The 17,659-nt window shown below is 40.4% G+C and overlaps 1 protein-coding gene across 2 annotated transcripts; it reads right to left on the reverse strand.

Moving 5' to 3' along the window:
* Positions 1-471: 471 nt before the first annotated feature.
* CHCHD7 (coiled-coil-helix-coiled-coil-helix domain containing 7) lies at positions 472-17,592 on the reverse strand. 2 transcript variants are annotated; one of them, XR_013921772.1, is made up of 5 exons: positions 17,388-17,592; positions 14,440-14,517; positions 13,771-13,869; positions 12,212-12,982; positions 472-647 (listed from the first exon to the last, which is right to left on the reverse strand). XR_013921772.1 is itself a non-coding variant. In XM_080338903.1 (4 exons), the coding sequence occupies exons 2-4, from the start codon at positions 14,491-14,493 to the stop codon at positions 12,881-12,883; spliced, it is 255 nt and encodes an 84-aa protein (XP_080195029.1). In that variant the 5' UTR covers positions 14,494-14,517; positions 17,388-17,592; the 3' UTR covers positions 9,651-12,880. The 2 variants fall into 2 exon arrangements, 1 of the variants encoding a protein (XP_080195029.1); XM_080338903.1 differs by lacking the exon at positions 472-647 and having other exon boundaries at positions 9,651-12,982.
* Positions 17,593-17,659: the final 67 nt, after the last annotated feature.

Here is a 17,659-nt window from a genome sequence, read left to right on the forward strand (position 1 = left end):
CATCCATGTGCTCTAATGGAACATGGTGATTGAGGCTCCAGACTTTGCCATTCACTGACTTGGGAACATTGATACTACAGGTGCATATGAACTTCTAAAAGATATTCAAAAGAGTGAAGTATCTGTGGCCTAGGTCCGCATTTTTTTTTAAAGTCAGATTCCACATTGGCAATAAAACTCCTCTTCTAGAGGATTTTTTTAGATAAAAATATAGTTCTGTTCTTAAATACCAAAACAAGTCTGCAAATACTCTCAAATATTTTTTTCCATTCTGTTTCCCCTTGCTTGAATTATCCTCACAAAAGATACTTAGCTTAATAACATCCAAATAGTTTAAACAGGTTTTGAGAGCTAAAATATGATTGCTTCACCAGAGGAAAAACATGCACATGATCATACACATGCAGTGAATACTGACATATAAATACCTACTTAGATGTGTGCTGGTTTCCTCTCAGGTTTTGTTGTGGGTTTGCTTGGTTTTTATGGGAACTAGGCCTAGAAGTTTGAACAGTGCAACTATTGGTTTAGGTTTACCTGGGAAATGACACGTTCGTAATAGGGTTGGGGATGGCCTCTTCAGAGGTGCCATTAGCTGCCATTCCTTGCATTGTTTTCTCCAGCATAGCTGTTAGAAAGAATGCGGTCTGTGTGAGGAATTTGTAAGTTGTTTTTCTGCTCTTGGTTAATAAAATCATAGCAGTCCTTAATAGCAGGGCAAAATTCAGAGCAGATAAGGAGCACAGAGCTATTGCCAGGTGTCTTTTTTTTTTTTTTTCCTCTCAAGAATTAGACTTTTGTAGTACCCAAAGAAGAAAATTACCAGTTATATCATCTGGCTTCTTGGGAACAGAAAAAAAAAAATGCTTTTGGTTGCCCACTGCTGCCTTTACTGAATCAAAACACACTTTAACTCTGCTAGGCGGTCAAAGGTTGCAGACACTTTGATTGTCTATGGGTGAAATGATGCTGCTTGCTACATCCCCAGATGGGTTGTTAGGAGCAGATGACCCACCTGCTAATAAGCAGGATGTCACACTTGCATCTCTCTCCAACAGCTTTGATTCTGTTTAGCAGCGAGAGAATACTTCAAAAGGCTGCTCTCCTCATTTACAGCAAGTCGTGACATTCTGAGGTTTATTTGGAAGAAGAGTGATGTCTAAACCCCCTGACACAAGCAATGCATTTTCTCACATGTAAATAGTACTTGATAGTTTAAGTGTTTCTCATCCATCTCACACAAGTCAACCCAGGAGGGTTCAACACTGCAGCCTGGACCTTACCAACTGCTCACAGCTTCTCTCGGATCCAGCAGTGAGATCAATGAGTGTTCACATGTACAGAAGTTGCTGGCTCATATCTTTAGGACAGAGATTGTATGAGCACGGATGTTTCTCAATACATCAAGACTATTTTATGGATGCAATAATGAACGCCTTTAGTAGTTTATATTAGTGGAAAATACTGTTAAAAGAAATAAAAGAGAAATTAAAATACAATGAGGTTATTGAAGGACAACTAGTTGGTGTTATTTATTTTGAAGTGTTCCAATTTTTTAAAGAAATTGCTTGTAGAAGTTTTGTTTTTTTTTCTGTTGTCAGAGTTGCCAAACTTTAAAAATTAGCAAATCGAATCAAAATATGCTTCTAATTTTGAGAACCAAATCAAAACTCCTTTTTAACGAAAAGCACATGATTAGGGAGAAAAATGATATTGTTTCAGCCTCAGAAACCAGGAAATGATAGCACAGTCTAAGGAATACATATATTAAAAAACATAGAATTAAGCTGGCAAACAGATGATACCCTCACAACCAAACAATAATATTTCAAAATAAAATTAATTTCTATCTCACTTTGCTAAGAAACTCTTATTCCAGTGGCTGAGGTGGTGACATCTATTATTTCACCTGAAAAGAAAGGCTTATTAAACCCTACCTAACAAAACAGAGTAGTCAGCATATGCTGGGGGTTGGAGGTAGAAGTGATAGGTTGAAGTGGGATGATGGCAGGGAAACAAAGGGCTGATTTACTCTAAGACAGGAGTGATTTATACGATCCTAAAATTATATTTGGCCTTTTGAAGGCAACCACAAGGCTGATGTTGCCCCTGGTGAAAATGAGTTTGACACCCCTGCTCTAAGAAGAGCCACGCTTAGGACCTGCCTTCATAATATGGTATGAAATTGTTATTCTGGCAGTCCAGTAAGCTGTGTTTCACACTTGGAAAGTGCTACCTGCCCAGAAATAGCAAGACATATGAAATGACTGCTGTAACAGAAAGGGAACAGAAAAACCAGGCTTCTTTCTCTCTCTCTCTCTTCAACAAAATCTGATCTCTGTGCAGCTCTCCAGGTGTTCAAGGAGGGGAGACTATAATTTATTTTCCCCCCTTTGATTATGTCATTTTATGGTCATTTGAATAAATACTGTGGGAGTCAACATTATTTGTGAGCTATCTGACAGGCTCTGTGTCACACAAAATCCAAAGCACATGATCCATAATGTCTCATCCAAGACCCGTTGTGAACATACCGCATGTCCCAAATCCCACACACATCTTTTAGTAGAGAAAGTTATATAGGGAGGCAATTTCAGAGGGGCAACACAAAAACAAAACACACAAAAAAAAAAACAAAACGAAAAACCCACTCCTTTCTGATGTTTCAATCATCTCTCTTTGCAGAAGTCACATGTAATTATAAAAAGTGCCCAACTTCTGTGGTTCTCCATCTTTGAAGATACAGCAAAATGACTTGCTGTCCAGAAATGTTGAAATTTGTGTTGAATATGGGCTTCCGAAAGAATTGTTTATGCCAAAGCATTCACTACCCAGAAAAGCGCTTATGCATGTGAATTTAACACAGTAAATGTGTTAAGAACTCCAGAAATTACTGTGAGATTGGAAGCAGAGTCCTAGGACACTTTCTAGTGTGGTGACAATTTCCTACTCCAGCCCACCTTGGGTTTTTATCTCTGGTGAAATGGAAAACAGTAAAGCAAGCATAAAAATAGCTTGCCTTTCTTTGGCTTTCATTCCAAATTGTATTTTTTTTCAAGTTTCAAGGCTTGGATGTGTAGCATAGTATCAATCCCTGCTTTAAAAACCTGGAGCAGCTCTGCATTAAGTGCTGCTGCTGTGCTCCCAGTGGAGCTGCTCTCTTTGGGTGGGAAACCTCCCAACACCACCAGCTCTGCTCCTTCCCTCCAAAACACCATGTGAAACAGATAGCTTAGTAAGTACCAAATTATACTGCACTAATAAAAATAAATTTCTTGGCAAAGTATTTGATTTGGCTCTATGTAGTTGAATGAAAAGCAGTTGATTAAGTTAAGTCAATTTGCTTACCTAAAACTTGCTGAATATGTTCTTGCAATGTCACATGTTGAATGTCCTTTTAAAGGCTTGTGCAAGAACATCTGCAAACCTCCTGTGTCAGAAACATTTCATCAAAAGCATTAATCCTTTACTGAACAGAAAATGTTATTTCTCTTGGGTTGGTGCATAATCTAGCAATGTGAAAGCTGAACTGGAAATAAATCATGAGGAAAAACTTGCACATAAAATCCTTCTGTACAAGTGAATAGCAATTCTAGACCTGATTGATAGAGGATGAAAACAAAACCATAAATGAAACCATTAACATTTTAAACTAGCAGATTAGTCTGATTTTAAAAACAGTGTCAGCTTCTCATTGCTTTACAGAGGCCAATAATCAGCAACAAATGACCCCACTAGCACATTGAAAAATGACCAGCCTGTATTTCCAATACTAGTACAAAATCAGGCAGATCTGTACCCATTTGGGTCAAACAGAGAATGAGGTTTCCCTGCCACAAGGAGCAGCTGTTTGCAAACATGCAGCTTTACAGCAGCTTTTCCAGCAGGCCAATCTCTGCAGCTACCAACTGAAGGAAACCAAGAGAGATACTGATGCTCTCTGCCAACTCCTGGCTGGCAATTACTCCACACTGCAGAAAACCAAAGCATTTTGTGAACTCTTCTTGTCCCACAGCAACCCTAAAAGAGCTGAGGTGTTAAAGTATTTATTAACATAATTGATTTTCAGGGTTTTGAACATTAAAATTTAAAGGGCAGAAACCCGAAAACTACTTTTAATGCACAGGTAGGTAAAAACCTACCAATGAGATTTTTTTCAGTGCATTTCTACTCCTCATACACACCTGCTTGCAGCACTTAATTGCAATGTGATGACATATAGGACTAAAACAACTGGCATGCTGTCAAGAAGGCTATTTAAGCTGCCCAGCTGGAGATGTCAGGGAATCATGGCTCTTTCTAGGTTTTATCTGCTGTTAGCTGCCAGGCACCTTGAGAATCACTGCCCTTGTGTACTTACAGCTGTGAATACCTAAGCCCCTTTTCTGGGCACAGGAAGCCTTGCTTGACCTGTGACAGCAGCTGTGGCTTCAGCATTTTGCCCTCTGCCTTTTGCTGCTCAGACACCCTACATTGTCCCTTCCAAACCAGGGGCACAAGTGGGGCTGCAGCTGCACAGTGAAGTGCCCAGGGGTCCAGTTAGGCTGAAAAGCACTGGTCCTCCCCTTCTCACCATTTTCCCTTCACTGTTTTGCAGCTGGATACATTCCCCGGGCTAGAGCCCTACACCAGAGCTGACTCGAGGAGCATAAAGAGGCACCAGCTGGAGAGCACAATCAGGGGACTTGGAACAGCAGTTGCTGAAGGGAATCACTGATAATGTGACCATAAAGTAACACCCTGTAGAAAAATTTCCTTCTACTCAGCCACACACTACCTGACTTCACAATCACACCCCAGGGCTGATGGAATGAAATGTTTGTTCCATGAATCCCAGCAGTGCTGAGGCAGGGACACACCCCCAGTCCATCAGCAAAACAGAACATGAAGAACTTCTGCTGTCCAAGTGTTTGGCACCCACAGGCTCTAGATGTCTGAACACAGAGACAGTCAACAGGTGAACAGGCCCTTCAGGATCTACATTCTAAATCTGAGAGTCAAAGTGGTTCTTCCATCCTGTGTAGGACCAGCCCAGGACCTTAAATTTTCATCTTTAAACTAAAGCAGTTCCTTCAATAAGTTACCTGTCAAGTAGAAAACTACTAAACCACAGCATCTCTTACACCAGGGTTGTCAAACTCATTTTCACCAAGGGCCACATCAGTAACTACTCCTAAATTGCAGTCCTAAGCTTACATTCAGCCCTTTAAAGGCAACCACAAGGCTGATGTGGCCCCTGGTGAAAATGAGTTTGACACCTGTCTTAGACCATCAGTAACATCTGCTCAAATCCATTCACCACTGGGAAACCAAGAGCCAAAGTACTGAAGACTGTTTTGCAGAATATGGCAAATTCATTACACACACCCTGCTTTAGGATCTGTACCTTTACTTTTATTCCATCCTTTTGTTACTTATGCATTGAAACAAGCATGGTATTGCTAACATATTCCAGTGCAGCAACTTTCACTGTTTAACAAGAATCAGGAGAAAATACCACAAAACTCCTGCCACCCTGCTTTTTACACAGAACCACATTCACTGATCGCTTCAAGAGTTGCATGCAATGTTAGAGCCAAGGATTTCTCACAGGTCCACAGGTTTCAAGGCAAGAAAAATTGAGATTCACACGCGGCACAGTAAAAAAATAATACCAACAGGCTATTTATGTGAAAACATTGCAAAAATCTTTTTTGACAAAACTACTGCAATCTTTTATCATCAATGAAAAATGTTCAGATTCTTCACAGGCTTATGAGTGTGTGCAAGCTTGAGTGGACATCCCTTATTTCTATTGTTAGTCTTAACTGGTCTCACAGCTCTGAATTGCATTTAGTATATTCAGTGAATACTTCTTTTCTACCTTAAGCCTAACCTTTCTTGTTTGTCATTACACATTTCTTATTCCTCTCACAATTGTTTTCCATTTTTGCAACAAGTTTTTAACCCATTGATACAACAGAGAATAGTATTATCTATATACAGAATGCTGATTTTTGACAGACACTAATTCAGTTTTTGTGTATGTATATACAACAAAAATCTGACCACAACCCATACAGTTCCCATACTGCATAGTGTGCAGCTATTTTTAACATCATCCAGCATTCATATTCAACTGTTTTTAATGAAAAACAGTTTAAAAAAAAACCTCTTTTCATCTCTTCCAGTAACTGTAAATTTTAAAAGAGTTGCTTTTTAAAAACAAACAAATTTTGTTGATTTATTACTTGTTATTTTAAACCTACTGATCCATAGCAGAGAAGAAACTGTGTTTTGCAATGACTGAGGTAGATTATTCTTATTTTACAGGGCAACGAACAACACCGGTATTTCCCTGGCACAAAGGACATGTTTTGTGCCAGGAAACAGTCACATGAAGTGTTAAACAAATTATAAACATGGTATAGTTGAGGTGCTGAAGTATAGGAGTTTATCAGCACCTTTCCGAAAGCAAAGGCTGAATTTAAAAACCTTTAAGAAAAAACAAAACAAACCATAAAAAACAAAGCAGCACCACAATAAAAATATTGAAGAAGGTGTAAACCTAAAATACTGAGCAGTCAGAGATAAAGAACGGCTACTCAAAGACACATGCATTTCTGTTCCACTGAGGATGTTAAATACAAGACAATGTCTTTGCTAGAAGAGAACAAAATATGTAGTACAGAGAAAATGCTAAAACAGAGGGTGATATTTATGGTAATGTTTATCATAAAAGAGTAAAAATGTTTTCCAGGTAAAATAATAGTTTGCCATTAACAGAAAGTCTTTGTTACATAGCAGCTTCAAAAGGTGGCGCATAGCTTGTATCCACTGATGTGACCCAAAAGAAATATGAAACTGAAAGAAGAGACAAGATATTTTTGAAACTGAAAATTTAAACTATGTTAAATAGCAGGAACTGAGCAATTTTCATTCTTGTTTCAAGCCTATGTTCTGCAAAAATCGCTTAAATATCAGGAAGTGTTTGCAGCGCACAGCTGTTCACCAAATAGGTAAAGAGGTAGCCCAAGGGTAGTGGGACTTTCAAGAGAATAATGATTGGAAGAATAGTGCAATGCAATACAAAACCTAATTCACCAACAATTAAAGTTTTTTTAAAAAAGCACCTCCAAACAACAACAATAGCAAGTTGTGGACTAGCTCCAGAGAGATTTAATTAGATTAGTTAAGGCTGGGACTCCAGACAGAATCTGCTCAAACATTATTAAAAATAAACAAAACAAACAAAAATCCCCAACAAACCAAAACAAACATGCAGCCCCTGAAATGGGATGTCTTGGAATATGAACAATCCTTTGGGGTATAAAGGACCTAGAAGTTAATGCAAATATCACAATTCTCTTAGTAAAAGGGAAAAAAACCAAAAACCTAGATACAGAAAACTATTTTCAATTTTAAAAATCATGTTCTTAGGAAAAAAAAAAATGCCTAGCTTCATAGACAATAAAGATTTTACTAGCTTTAAAAAGATACCACCAAAACAAACTTCTGTCTTCTTGATGGAAGAGCCATGCCACCCAACTTGTATGGACTTTTCAGATATTATACAATAAATTTAAGAATTACTCCCACAGATAGTGTCAGGAGAAAGTATTTCATGTTAAATGGCCCTCATGTCTCTCCTCAAAAGAGATTTTCTAGGTAAGGAACTGCTAATAATAATTAGGTAATCTGCCACATTACTTCAGTATCAGAAAGACATGAAAAGCAGTAGCAGCTCTCAGCCTAACCAACTTCAGTGTTAATTTTACCATTCCTCCAGTGCCTCAGCTATGCACAGCATTTACAGACTAAAGCAGCAGGTTGCTGCTCAAGGAGCCAACAGCCTGAATTAAACATGATGCATCTCCATACAAAAAATGAGGCTGGAAAGCTGTTTTGAGAAAGGACTACCAGAGCTTTTTTTAAAAAATAAGGGAAATGCTTTCACTAGCTATGCAATCACCGTTTTATATAAATACACATGTAGTCTTAGAGTTTGCTGCTAGAGTAGCCTTTTTTTTTTTTTAATCACAGGGAATTAGCTGCAGAAGAGTATTTTTGGGCTGAAGGGGAAGATAGTGTTGTAAAAAAGACACTTAGAAGAAAAAGCAAAACAAAACAAACCACAAACCAAACTAAAACCAAGCAACAGCAACCACCACCCCACCACAGTTTTATAACATATACATGAGCAGGGAAAATATTCCAGCCAAAGCTAATAAAAGTTAGCTTGTGAAAGAGACAACCGGGCAAAAAGCAATTAGGGAAGATAAAGCTGTAGAATGAAATGTCCAGGATGAACTTTGACCCTCAGGCATCTTGGTGATCACAAAGTTGCAAGACATGGTGGGAAGCAGTATCATTGATAAAAGCAAGAATGTAATATAGAAAACAGTAGATGAAACAGTATTGTGCCTGTGGGGGGAAAAAAAGTAACAGAATGGTGTCCACAGGGCAGAATATCCCATCAGTAGTGAGGAAGATGAGGTTGAGCTTATTGAAGGAGATGCTTAAGGGAGAGACAGGCAAGGAATTTCAAGATAGCTGCATTCAGTTCGCAACTCAGTTGTCAAAGGGAAGTAATAGTGTGATTTGGAAATGGTTATAAAAAGGCCTTAAAACAGAAAATCCTCAGAAAAGGATTTTCAGATAGGAGGCATAAATCTAAAGGATGGAGTGAAATTACTTCTAAATCTGATGAGTCCTAGCTACTACATGCATATCACGTGTATAAAAAGCACACTAAGGTTTCCTTTTAATGATCCACCACGCTTAGTATAAATAAGTACTTCCCTCTTTTTTTCTGTTAAATAGGCTGCAACAAAAATTAAAAAAGAGGTAGTAAAATGTTTTTTTTTTTTTTTAATTATTATTTTAATACCTACAGAACTGTTTCCTCCAGTTGACTCATTCTTGGAAGAGAATCAAACTGATAAACTGCAAGAGTATATTATTTTTCCAAACTTTTTCACACATAGCTTACTCTTTTCACAGCTATTTTGGAAGACTGACTTTTAAGATGTTTGACATAAGTTAAGGGCTGTCTCCAAAAGCATTAGAGCAGAGTAACATCATATACCCTAAATTCATCCTATCTGTTCTGCAGAAGTTTGAGGAAAAGCTCTCCTATACACATCCTTGGTATAAAAGTTTTATTAGAGAACCATGAAACAGACTTCAAGCTGTAGCACATACAGCTCCCTGCCTTTCAAAGTTTCAGCTATTAAACCCAAAGTTCTCAGGACTCCAGAGCTAGATGACTTCAAACACCTTCAACAACACAGACTCATCCCAATAGTGGCAGCAGAAAATGTGCGCAGCCAAATATACAAAGGCCTTGTGCTGCACGGTAACAGAAAAGGTAAGATGCTGCAACACACAGGAGTCTGGACGTTCCCCTGGGCCAGGCAGATAGTCTGTAGTGGCTGCTCAATGCTCAGTTGTGATCGGACAGCCACAATGAAAAATGCTCTTTCAAGGACCATATTCGAAAGCTTCTCGGGCTGCACAGAGACCTCTCATTTTCCAGTAGTGACTTAGTGTCTTGTACTCCTCTTCTGTTTGTCAAGACAGCACCAGTCTTTCCTTTCTCCTGCATGAATTCTGCTCTCTGTGGAAGAGACTAAAAAAAGCTCACAAGAGCCAGTAGTGGGTGAACTCTGTTTTCATACAGTCTGTTGTGCAACAGCACCATCCAGCTGTCAAACAAAAAATAATGAAACATTAATGCCACTATCTAGATTTGGTTCTTGTACCACAAGCAAAGTGAAGATTTACACCTGCTACACAAACCAAAACCAATGGGTCCCTTCCCTTCTTAATTAATTAGATTGGTCCGTTGTGTTATGTTTTCTGGGTTAGTACACTGGAGTGTGATTTAGCAAAACTAAGATTTCAATCCAGTTTATTTCTACCCAGTATGACTGGCAGGCTACTGCTTACCTCAGTGTTTCAGAGAAGTGCAGAATATAAGCTCTCAGGTATGAGGAAAAGACCACAACCAAAGACAGTTAATCGCACTACAAAAATCAATGGAAAGAACCTCAACCATTTCATAAGTAACAGTCTATGTTTTAGCTCTCATAACTAACCACTCTTGAGCTTCAGTTGTGAAAGCAAGAACAGCAACCTTCAGTGAGGGGGAAAAACACTGAAAACTCAGACTTAACTAATGGATTACTCTTCAAATGCATCATGACATGAAGAAGTAGACTTCTTGCTTTCCATGATTTTTTCATGAAGTTGACCATTTACCTGAAGTAAATCCACAAGGTCACTGCTCAAATTGTACTCAGCTCTTCACTAAACTCAGTTTTGTTCTAACACCCACAGGGAGCTTACCATGTCCACAGATGATCAGGAAGTCTAATATTAGAATACTGTTCTTGCATTGCATGTGCCTTGGCCTCTCCTGTGATTCTCCCATCCTTGCACTGTTTGATACTTGAAAGCAGGGAACAAATTCATCTCCTTTTCTGAATTTCTGAAGTACAGCACTAGTTCTTTACGAACACTTTACAAAGCAATACGTGATATCCACTGAAGTCTAAAGATAGGTCAATCATTCTTTAAAAGAAAACAGCAGCAACTTTCCAAGTAAATACTGGCAGGAAAAAACTGTAAATCCAACAATTAACCCAGGAGAAAGGGCATTTCTACACTCAAAACATGAAAGGAAAACCTAGGATAAATGAGGTGACTTCAAGGAACTTGAGCTCATGCAAGGAAGAATAAGCATAATCACATTAAGATGCTGTTTTCCTTGCATAGAACTACATACGTACAGTAGACTTTAATATAGGCCCAGAACATAAGAGCATAGAAACTGGAAAAAAGCAAGCATTAGAATAGTAGCTAAAGCATATGAGCAAAGAACATGCCCAAAGATACAGCAGAGGTGCCAAATGACAAACCTGTGCCAAGTGGGAGAGAACCTGCCCTCAGACCAAGTAAGGCAGGAAAACCAGAAGAATCCAGAGATACAGAGTCCTAAGGAAAAGGGGACAAATCAGCTGCCCAAAAACTGCAGATGAACAAGACCAAATAGAGGCATGGCCAATGAGGAAATATTACCACTACATTTGTCTAGTGAAAGCAAGTTCTCCTTTCACAAAAACAAGGAGAACAGAGAACACAAGACCTTCAAGAGGAACTGTATTAAAGTAATTGCAAGACATCATTAGATCAGAGACAGAACAAAGCTACTAGAAAAAAAGTTGAAATGCAAACAGACCAAAATGCGCAAATTGGTAAGAAAAAAAAAAGGTGCCAAATGTACCTAGGAGGGTATTGGAAGAAGGTGGCAAGAAGGTGGTGGGCAAAAAAGAGCCTTTAAATCTGGGTGTTTATTCCCTGTTCCACAAAAAAAGTCAAAGTTTTAATTCAAAGTACCCAAAGAATTCAAAGAGAAAGTAATGTAAAATAACGAATCTGATGATCTTGATTGAAGAAAGTCCATTTCCCTTGCCAGTAAATGACCTAGAGAATTTGTGACATGGCTTGGAGGCTGCACAGTAATGCCCACAGAACTGCATACTCAAAAGGCATAGAGCTACACACTCATTCCAATAAGAGAACAGCTACAATCAATCAACTTCAAAACTCAGATGTATAAGGAAGAAAGAGGAAAAGCAGATCTCCATTGGTTACTAGTCAGGTCAAATAACAAGGGGGACAGTGGAACAGCATAAGAATCCCACTAGGCATAGAAATAGGCTTCCCTTGGAAAGAAAGAAGACAAGCCAGACAGAAGGAGAAACAGGAAGCCCTGAAGTCTTTCCAAAACAGTCTAAATTGAGAGGCAACACTTTTACACCATCCTCCATGAGGTCAACCAGAGTTCTGCCAACTTGATCACAGTAGATCCCTGAAGGATTTCACATGGAACTTGAGCTCATGACAGTGTTTTTTTCATGTTTTTCCACAGAGTGCAATCTTTTAAGCCAGGCCACCAGAAGGTAATAAAGGTAAAAAAAAGTGTTTCCAATAGACTGCAACCCATTTACACTTACTAGTAGTCCAGTATACCAAGGAATCAATTTTAAGATTAGAGTATGTATTCAAACTGAGCTTTGTAGTCTTGAGTGAGTAAGCATTTCCAAACCCAGGGCTTCAGCTGTTCAGAGAGTCTTAGATAGATGTACTATAGTTAAACCTGCCATGTCACTCAGAGTATATGTTTACATGTCTACAAGCCATCCCTGCCAGCAAAGTATCCACTTACTATCAACAGAAGGTACTACTCAGTTCAGACGCAAGGAGTTCAGTTCTATCTTCATCAACCTCTCTAACCTTGTAACAAGCAAAGCTTGCAGATCTGATTTATTGCACACTTCTGCTGTCACTGATGAGTGCAGTTGCAAGCCTAATGACAAGCTTGTTGCAACTGGAACTTCAGTGCATGAACAGTATTATTTAAACCGGGGACACAGAATACAACTCCTGTGAAAATAGTGATAAGTTCACACATGATCACTTCATAATATTAGGCAGAATAGCAGGATACAAGAATCATGTTGCACATACCAGCGCCTTGACCTGCTCCATCCTTAGAACTACACTGCAACACTCACCAGCTCCCTCCTTTCACACAAACTTTCAGTCCCATTAGTTTTACATTTAGCATTACACAGCAAGTTAGATTCTACTTCCAAAGTGTATAGACATAAGTTGTGTTGATAGCCATGTCTTCCAGTGAAAGGCCATGTTCCCATGACAGGGAGTATGAATAAACCCAAGAGGTTCTCTCTGAAAAAGCTCACACATTTCAAAATTTAAGAGCTTATTTTAATCCAAGATATGGCAACTGTAAAGTCCAGTTCATAAAAGGGCCACTTGCTCCTGCCAAGTCTTCATCTGCATAGTGAAATCAGTCAATCAATGCAAGTTCTAGTCAGTAGGGCTTCCCCATTGATTCCAAAATTTTCCTTCTCTCTTCTGCTGAGGGCATCTCTGGCTTCACACCATTTCTTTTCCTTTGCATCATGATGTCATGCTGTAAATGGAAGAAAATGACCATGAGAACATACATCTCTCAGAAGTCTCTGCCTCTGAGCTTCAAATGAGTAAGATTCTTTAACAGAAGTATTCTTTATATATCAAGAGCCAGATACTAAGTCTCATTATCTTCAATTAAATTCTAGTATATTTAATTATCAGCTATCTCATAGTTTACCTTACTACTTCAGAAGATAGTGAAATTACAATAGTCCCATTACACTAATTTGCAGTTGTCTGTAAATAGTAGTTTCTGCAATTATTTAAAGGCTAAGCTAAAAGACTCTTTACTACTATAGCATAAGGAAAGAAAATAGCAGAGAACTGCACATAGTTCCTCATGATACTTTTCAACCGCAAGAGAGCAAATAAGGATACCACCAAATAAGAATGAACTTTTCCTAAGCTTTAAGTAAACATGACCGAAAACAGATGAACTCATATCTTACCTCAGAATTTCTTCCAAGATATCCATTCAAAACAGAACTTATGAACTTATTACTAGAAATATCTGATGCAAATTCAGAGGGAAACATACCAGGTACTGCAAGAACACTTACAGTCTAAAAGGGTAATTTTAAAAGTACTTCACTTAGTTCTCCTATGTGCATCTGCTTAAGTATTCCAGCAATGCATATTGAAACTACCTGGGCCTGTAAATCACTGTAGAAACAGAAGCAGTCAGCACTAGCTAAGTCTGAAGAGTTCAGAAAGCAGTGTGTCAGAAGTAATGTACTGAAAGCAAAGCATGGACTGAAATTTAGAAAAAAAATCTACTGTGCTTACCCAGAATTTCCTGCAGTTTTTGTACTTCAAAAAATAAGCAGTACACATATCCTTCTTATAGTTGTTGTCATCCATACATTTTCTAGAGGCATCTGTTTCCTTTAATAGGGAAAAGATACTTCAGAGCTGAGGGAAGGTACTGTACTCTGTGTCTAAAAATTCTAACAAGCCCCAGAATATCTATGAAGATAGGAGGCAGCTTCTCAGATGAAAGAATAATATCAAAGAGAGCAGAACATCTATCACAGAGGATAATCAGTAATTCCAAGCAATTACTTCATTTAGGGACAACAGACATTAGTACTCTTTAAACAGTTAGGATAGAGTCCATAGAATAGTTGTTTACAAAGATACTTGGTATAACCCACAAGGGACTTTAAAAAAAAAAATCAAGCTTGTCTAACCAGGATTTCAGTCTCTGGTTTTACAGACAGAAAACTGAAGAGATCGCTATCACTTTTATTACTCATAGTTATGAGGAATTACTGGTGGTTATTTAATACTTACAATAATGGATGATTTTCAGCTTTTCCCATCTTCAGACTGTTTAAGAAACTTTTTTATGCAAAATGCCAATGCAAGAATGCTATCCATTAAACTAAAAAATCTAAACATTGCATTATTTAACACTGAAACATACAATCAGAAATCCCAATTTGATCAGCTTACCTCTACACACGGATTTATATCATGGTCTCTAAGTTGTTGTGCGTGCCTGGACATTCTAGACAGACACTCGTACCTTGGCTAGAAACAAAAAAACAGGTTAAGCATCTACTTTTAATAGTAACTCAGGATTAAGTCTGAACTTCACCATGTAATAATGGACTTACAATAACACATATGGTCTGATGTCTTAAAAAAAAAGCCCCAAAACACCACACCACAACAAAACTTCTTTTGGAAAATGTTAGTTCAAAAGCACTAACAGCAAGGCAACTTCGGCAAGTTTAGCCTGTCACCAAGACTGTTCACTCCCTGATAAATCCCCGCAGAGAATGAAGCCACTGCGATGACTCTCATACCAGTCTGTCATATCATTGAGGAAGTGACTATGCCCTAGAGAAACAGCTCCAGAGAAGCTGTTCACAGCCAACACACTGCAGGTGCTTCAATTAATAGTGTGGGGGAGCAACGCACAAGTAAGGTTTCCCTGATTTGTGCCTACTCCTTAGCTGGATAATATCTGTCTCTTCACTGAGCTTTCTCAGGTATAACAAGGGCCCAACTATCTACTGTGGTGTTGTATCAGATATTTCACAGAAAATCAGCAGTTTCACCCCAAGAAGAGACCAGAACCACTTAGACTGTGCATAACAGCTCAAACCACATTTTTTGCCAGCTTAGTAGTTTGACACTGACTCTAAGCCTCAAAGAGACAGGGTTCAGTGCCAAGATCCTAAACTGACACAAGATGATGAGATCAAGACAAACAGTAGACCCTCATTGCCTTTACTACTTCCCATACATTGCCTCTGGCACACATATGGCCATGCAGGTATTTGTTCCAAACAAACACTAAATCTAACAAAAAAAATATTAATGTTTACCAGACAACTGAGCCAATGCAAGCAGAAACACAGAACTGAGGGAGAGTTCTTTGCAGCAAACTGAAGTACAGCTGACGAATATGACTATGAAAGAACATCCTTGCTTGATCTTGTTTGGCTTTTTTTTTTCCCCTAAAGACACTTCTAATTCTAAACTTGAACTGTTCATGTTACAGATTGATAACTGAAACTATGCAATAAAAAGTCAGTTTTGCTTGACATCAGCAAACAACAACAACAAAAAAATCAAACATTGCTCTTATAACTCACAGATAAAACAATGTTTTAGACGAAGGTTCTTCTTTGGGTAAGAGTAAGCTACTCCAGGTGAAAAAGCCATAGGTTTTGTATCCTGTGCACTCTCCTCGTGCTTGGAAGGTTTTTTTTTTGCATTCCACATGATAATTTTCTGCAAATGGCCCTTTTAAAGAACAACATTAGGAAACACTTCCCCTTTTCCCTGAGAACTATCCAGTGTTCAAGTTAACTTTACAAACTAGGCAAACATTTGCTTTTTTGGGGGTGCAAGAGGGTTTTACGATCAGGCACTTCCAACTCAAATGGAAACAAGCATGTAGAACAATAGTATTATATAGACTTAAAGGAGAGAGAAGAAAAGAAGAAAACAAGAGCAGCATATCACAATGCCTCATCTAAGTCAGCAGCACAGACAACATTTTTAAAGGTTTGTATCTGTATTATAACTCTGTTTCATTGATATCAGAGGTCTAAGTACCACTTAAGCAGACATGCCTCAAGGTGTAAGGTATTAGATTGACTTCAGCCTTACTCTCTGAAAGAGTATTCCCAAGTTGTAGGATGTGTCATCAGCGTTCATCATACAAACTGCAATTAGCATTTTAAGTTTGATTATGTTACAGTCCACAACCGTGCCCAGTTTAAGGAACAATACGCACAATACATACATTAAATACCTACTTAGTGAACAGGGAGTTCAGGTTCTCATGAAGCTGCTTAGTTCAGAGTAGGCAAATGCTTAAACATACCACCAAAAAGGTCTGACAGCTCCTGCGAGTGTTCCTCTCTCTCCCCCAACTCTGAAGTACTACTTCAGGATCTGAACTATTATCAGCTAGAAGGGCAGGCAGGTCACACCAAAATGTTGCTGTATGACTGAATGAGCAGTTGGGCAGGAAACAAACCTTCCCCCCAGCTCTTGCACACGCACAGGCTTCTCTTCCTGCCTTCACACGACAGGTCTGAGCCCAGTCATAACCAAAGGCTTGTCTATTCCACAGTTCTTAATTATGCTTTAACACATTAACAGTTGTAAACTGTACCACTGAGAAATACGTTTGTTGCTAGCACTCTTTAAGCCTCAACCTTCTTCAGTTCATAAACCATCAGGATACTTTTCTATAGGCGGCCTCTCATTGGAAAGTGTTTGGGTGTTTTAGACACATGTATACATACAACATTGCTAATCATGCCACAACACAGCCTAGCTTATTAAACCTTAAACCATGGAGTGAAAACCGTATAAAAACCCAACCATTTTTATCGCTATTACAGCGGTGTAGGCGGGGGGGGCGGGAAGGGGCAGCCGGCGAGTCTGGACGCTCGGCACCGCGGAGCTGTCTCGCCCACCTCAGCCTCCCGAAGCGGGCCGGGGAGGGCAAGGTAAGTGCAGAGAAGACGGGGCGACGCCGGCGCCCACCACGCAGCCGCTGCCTTCCCCTCCTCGGCGGCGGAGGGCCCGGAGGAGCCCCGCGATGCTGAGCGTCCAGACCCGCCGCCGCCGGCCCCGCTCGCCGCCTCATGCAGGTAATGGCCATCGCCCCAACGGCCGCCACTGCGCAACGGCCGGCGCGCGCGGAGCCTTCCCTCAGCACCGCCTGCCGCCAGAGAGCCGTGCCCGGGCCCTGCCGCTCCGCAGCCCGCTGCCGGGCCCCCCGCGCCGTCTCCCAGCCAGGCAGGGCTCCCCCAGCCCGCGGGCGGTGAAGAGGGAGCGAACCGTCCCTTCCCCAGCGGCGAACCGTGGAGCGGCGCCCGGCCCCGGGCACGGTAGGCGGACGTGCAGCGCGGGTCGCCGGCGGCGGCACTCACCTCCGTCCCCGGCCGTGTCCGCGGGAGCCCGGGGCGGAAGGGGGCTGCCCGTCTCCAATTCGAAAGACGTCAGCGGCTCGGGCAGCCCGCTTAAGTACGGGCGCAGCCTACCCCGCTCCCGGCCTCGCGGCTCCCCCCAGCCCAGCACCGCCGCCGCCCACGCCCCGGCGGCGCTGAGTGGCAAGGCCGGCCCGCCAATGGCGACGGCATCGGGCCCGCCCCGGCCTTGAGCGGCGCCTCCTTCCACCAACGGGGCGGGCGGCGAGGGCCGC

The sequence above is a fragment of the Nesoenas mayeri genome, assembly GCF_963082525.1.
Source record: "Nesoenas mayeri genome assembly, chromosome: 2".
NCBI classification, from domain to species: Eukaryota; Metazoa; Chordata; class Aves; order Columbiformes; family Columbidae; genus Nesoenas; species Nesoenas mayeri.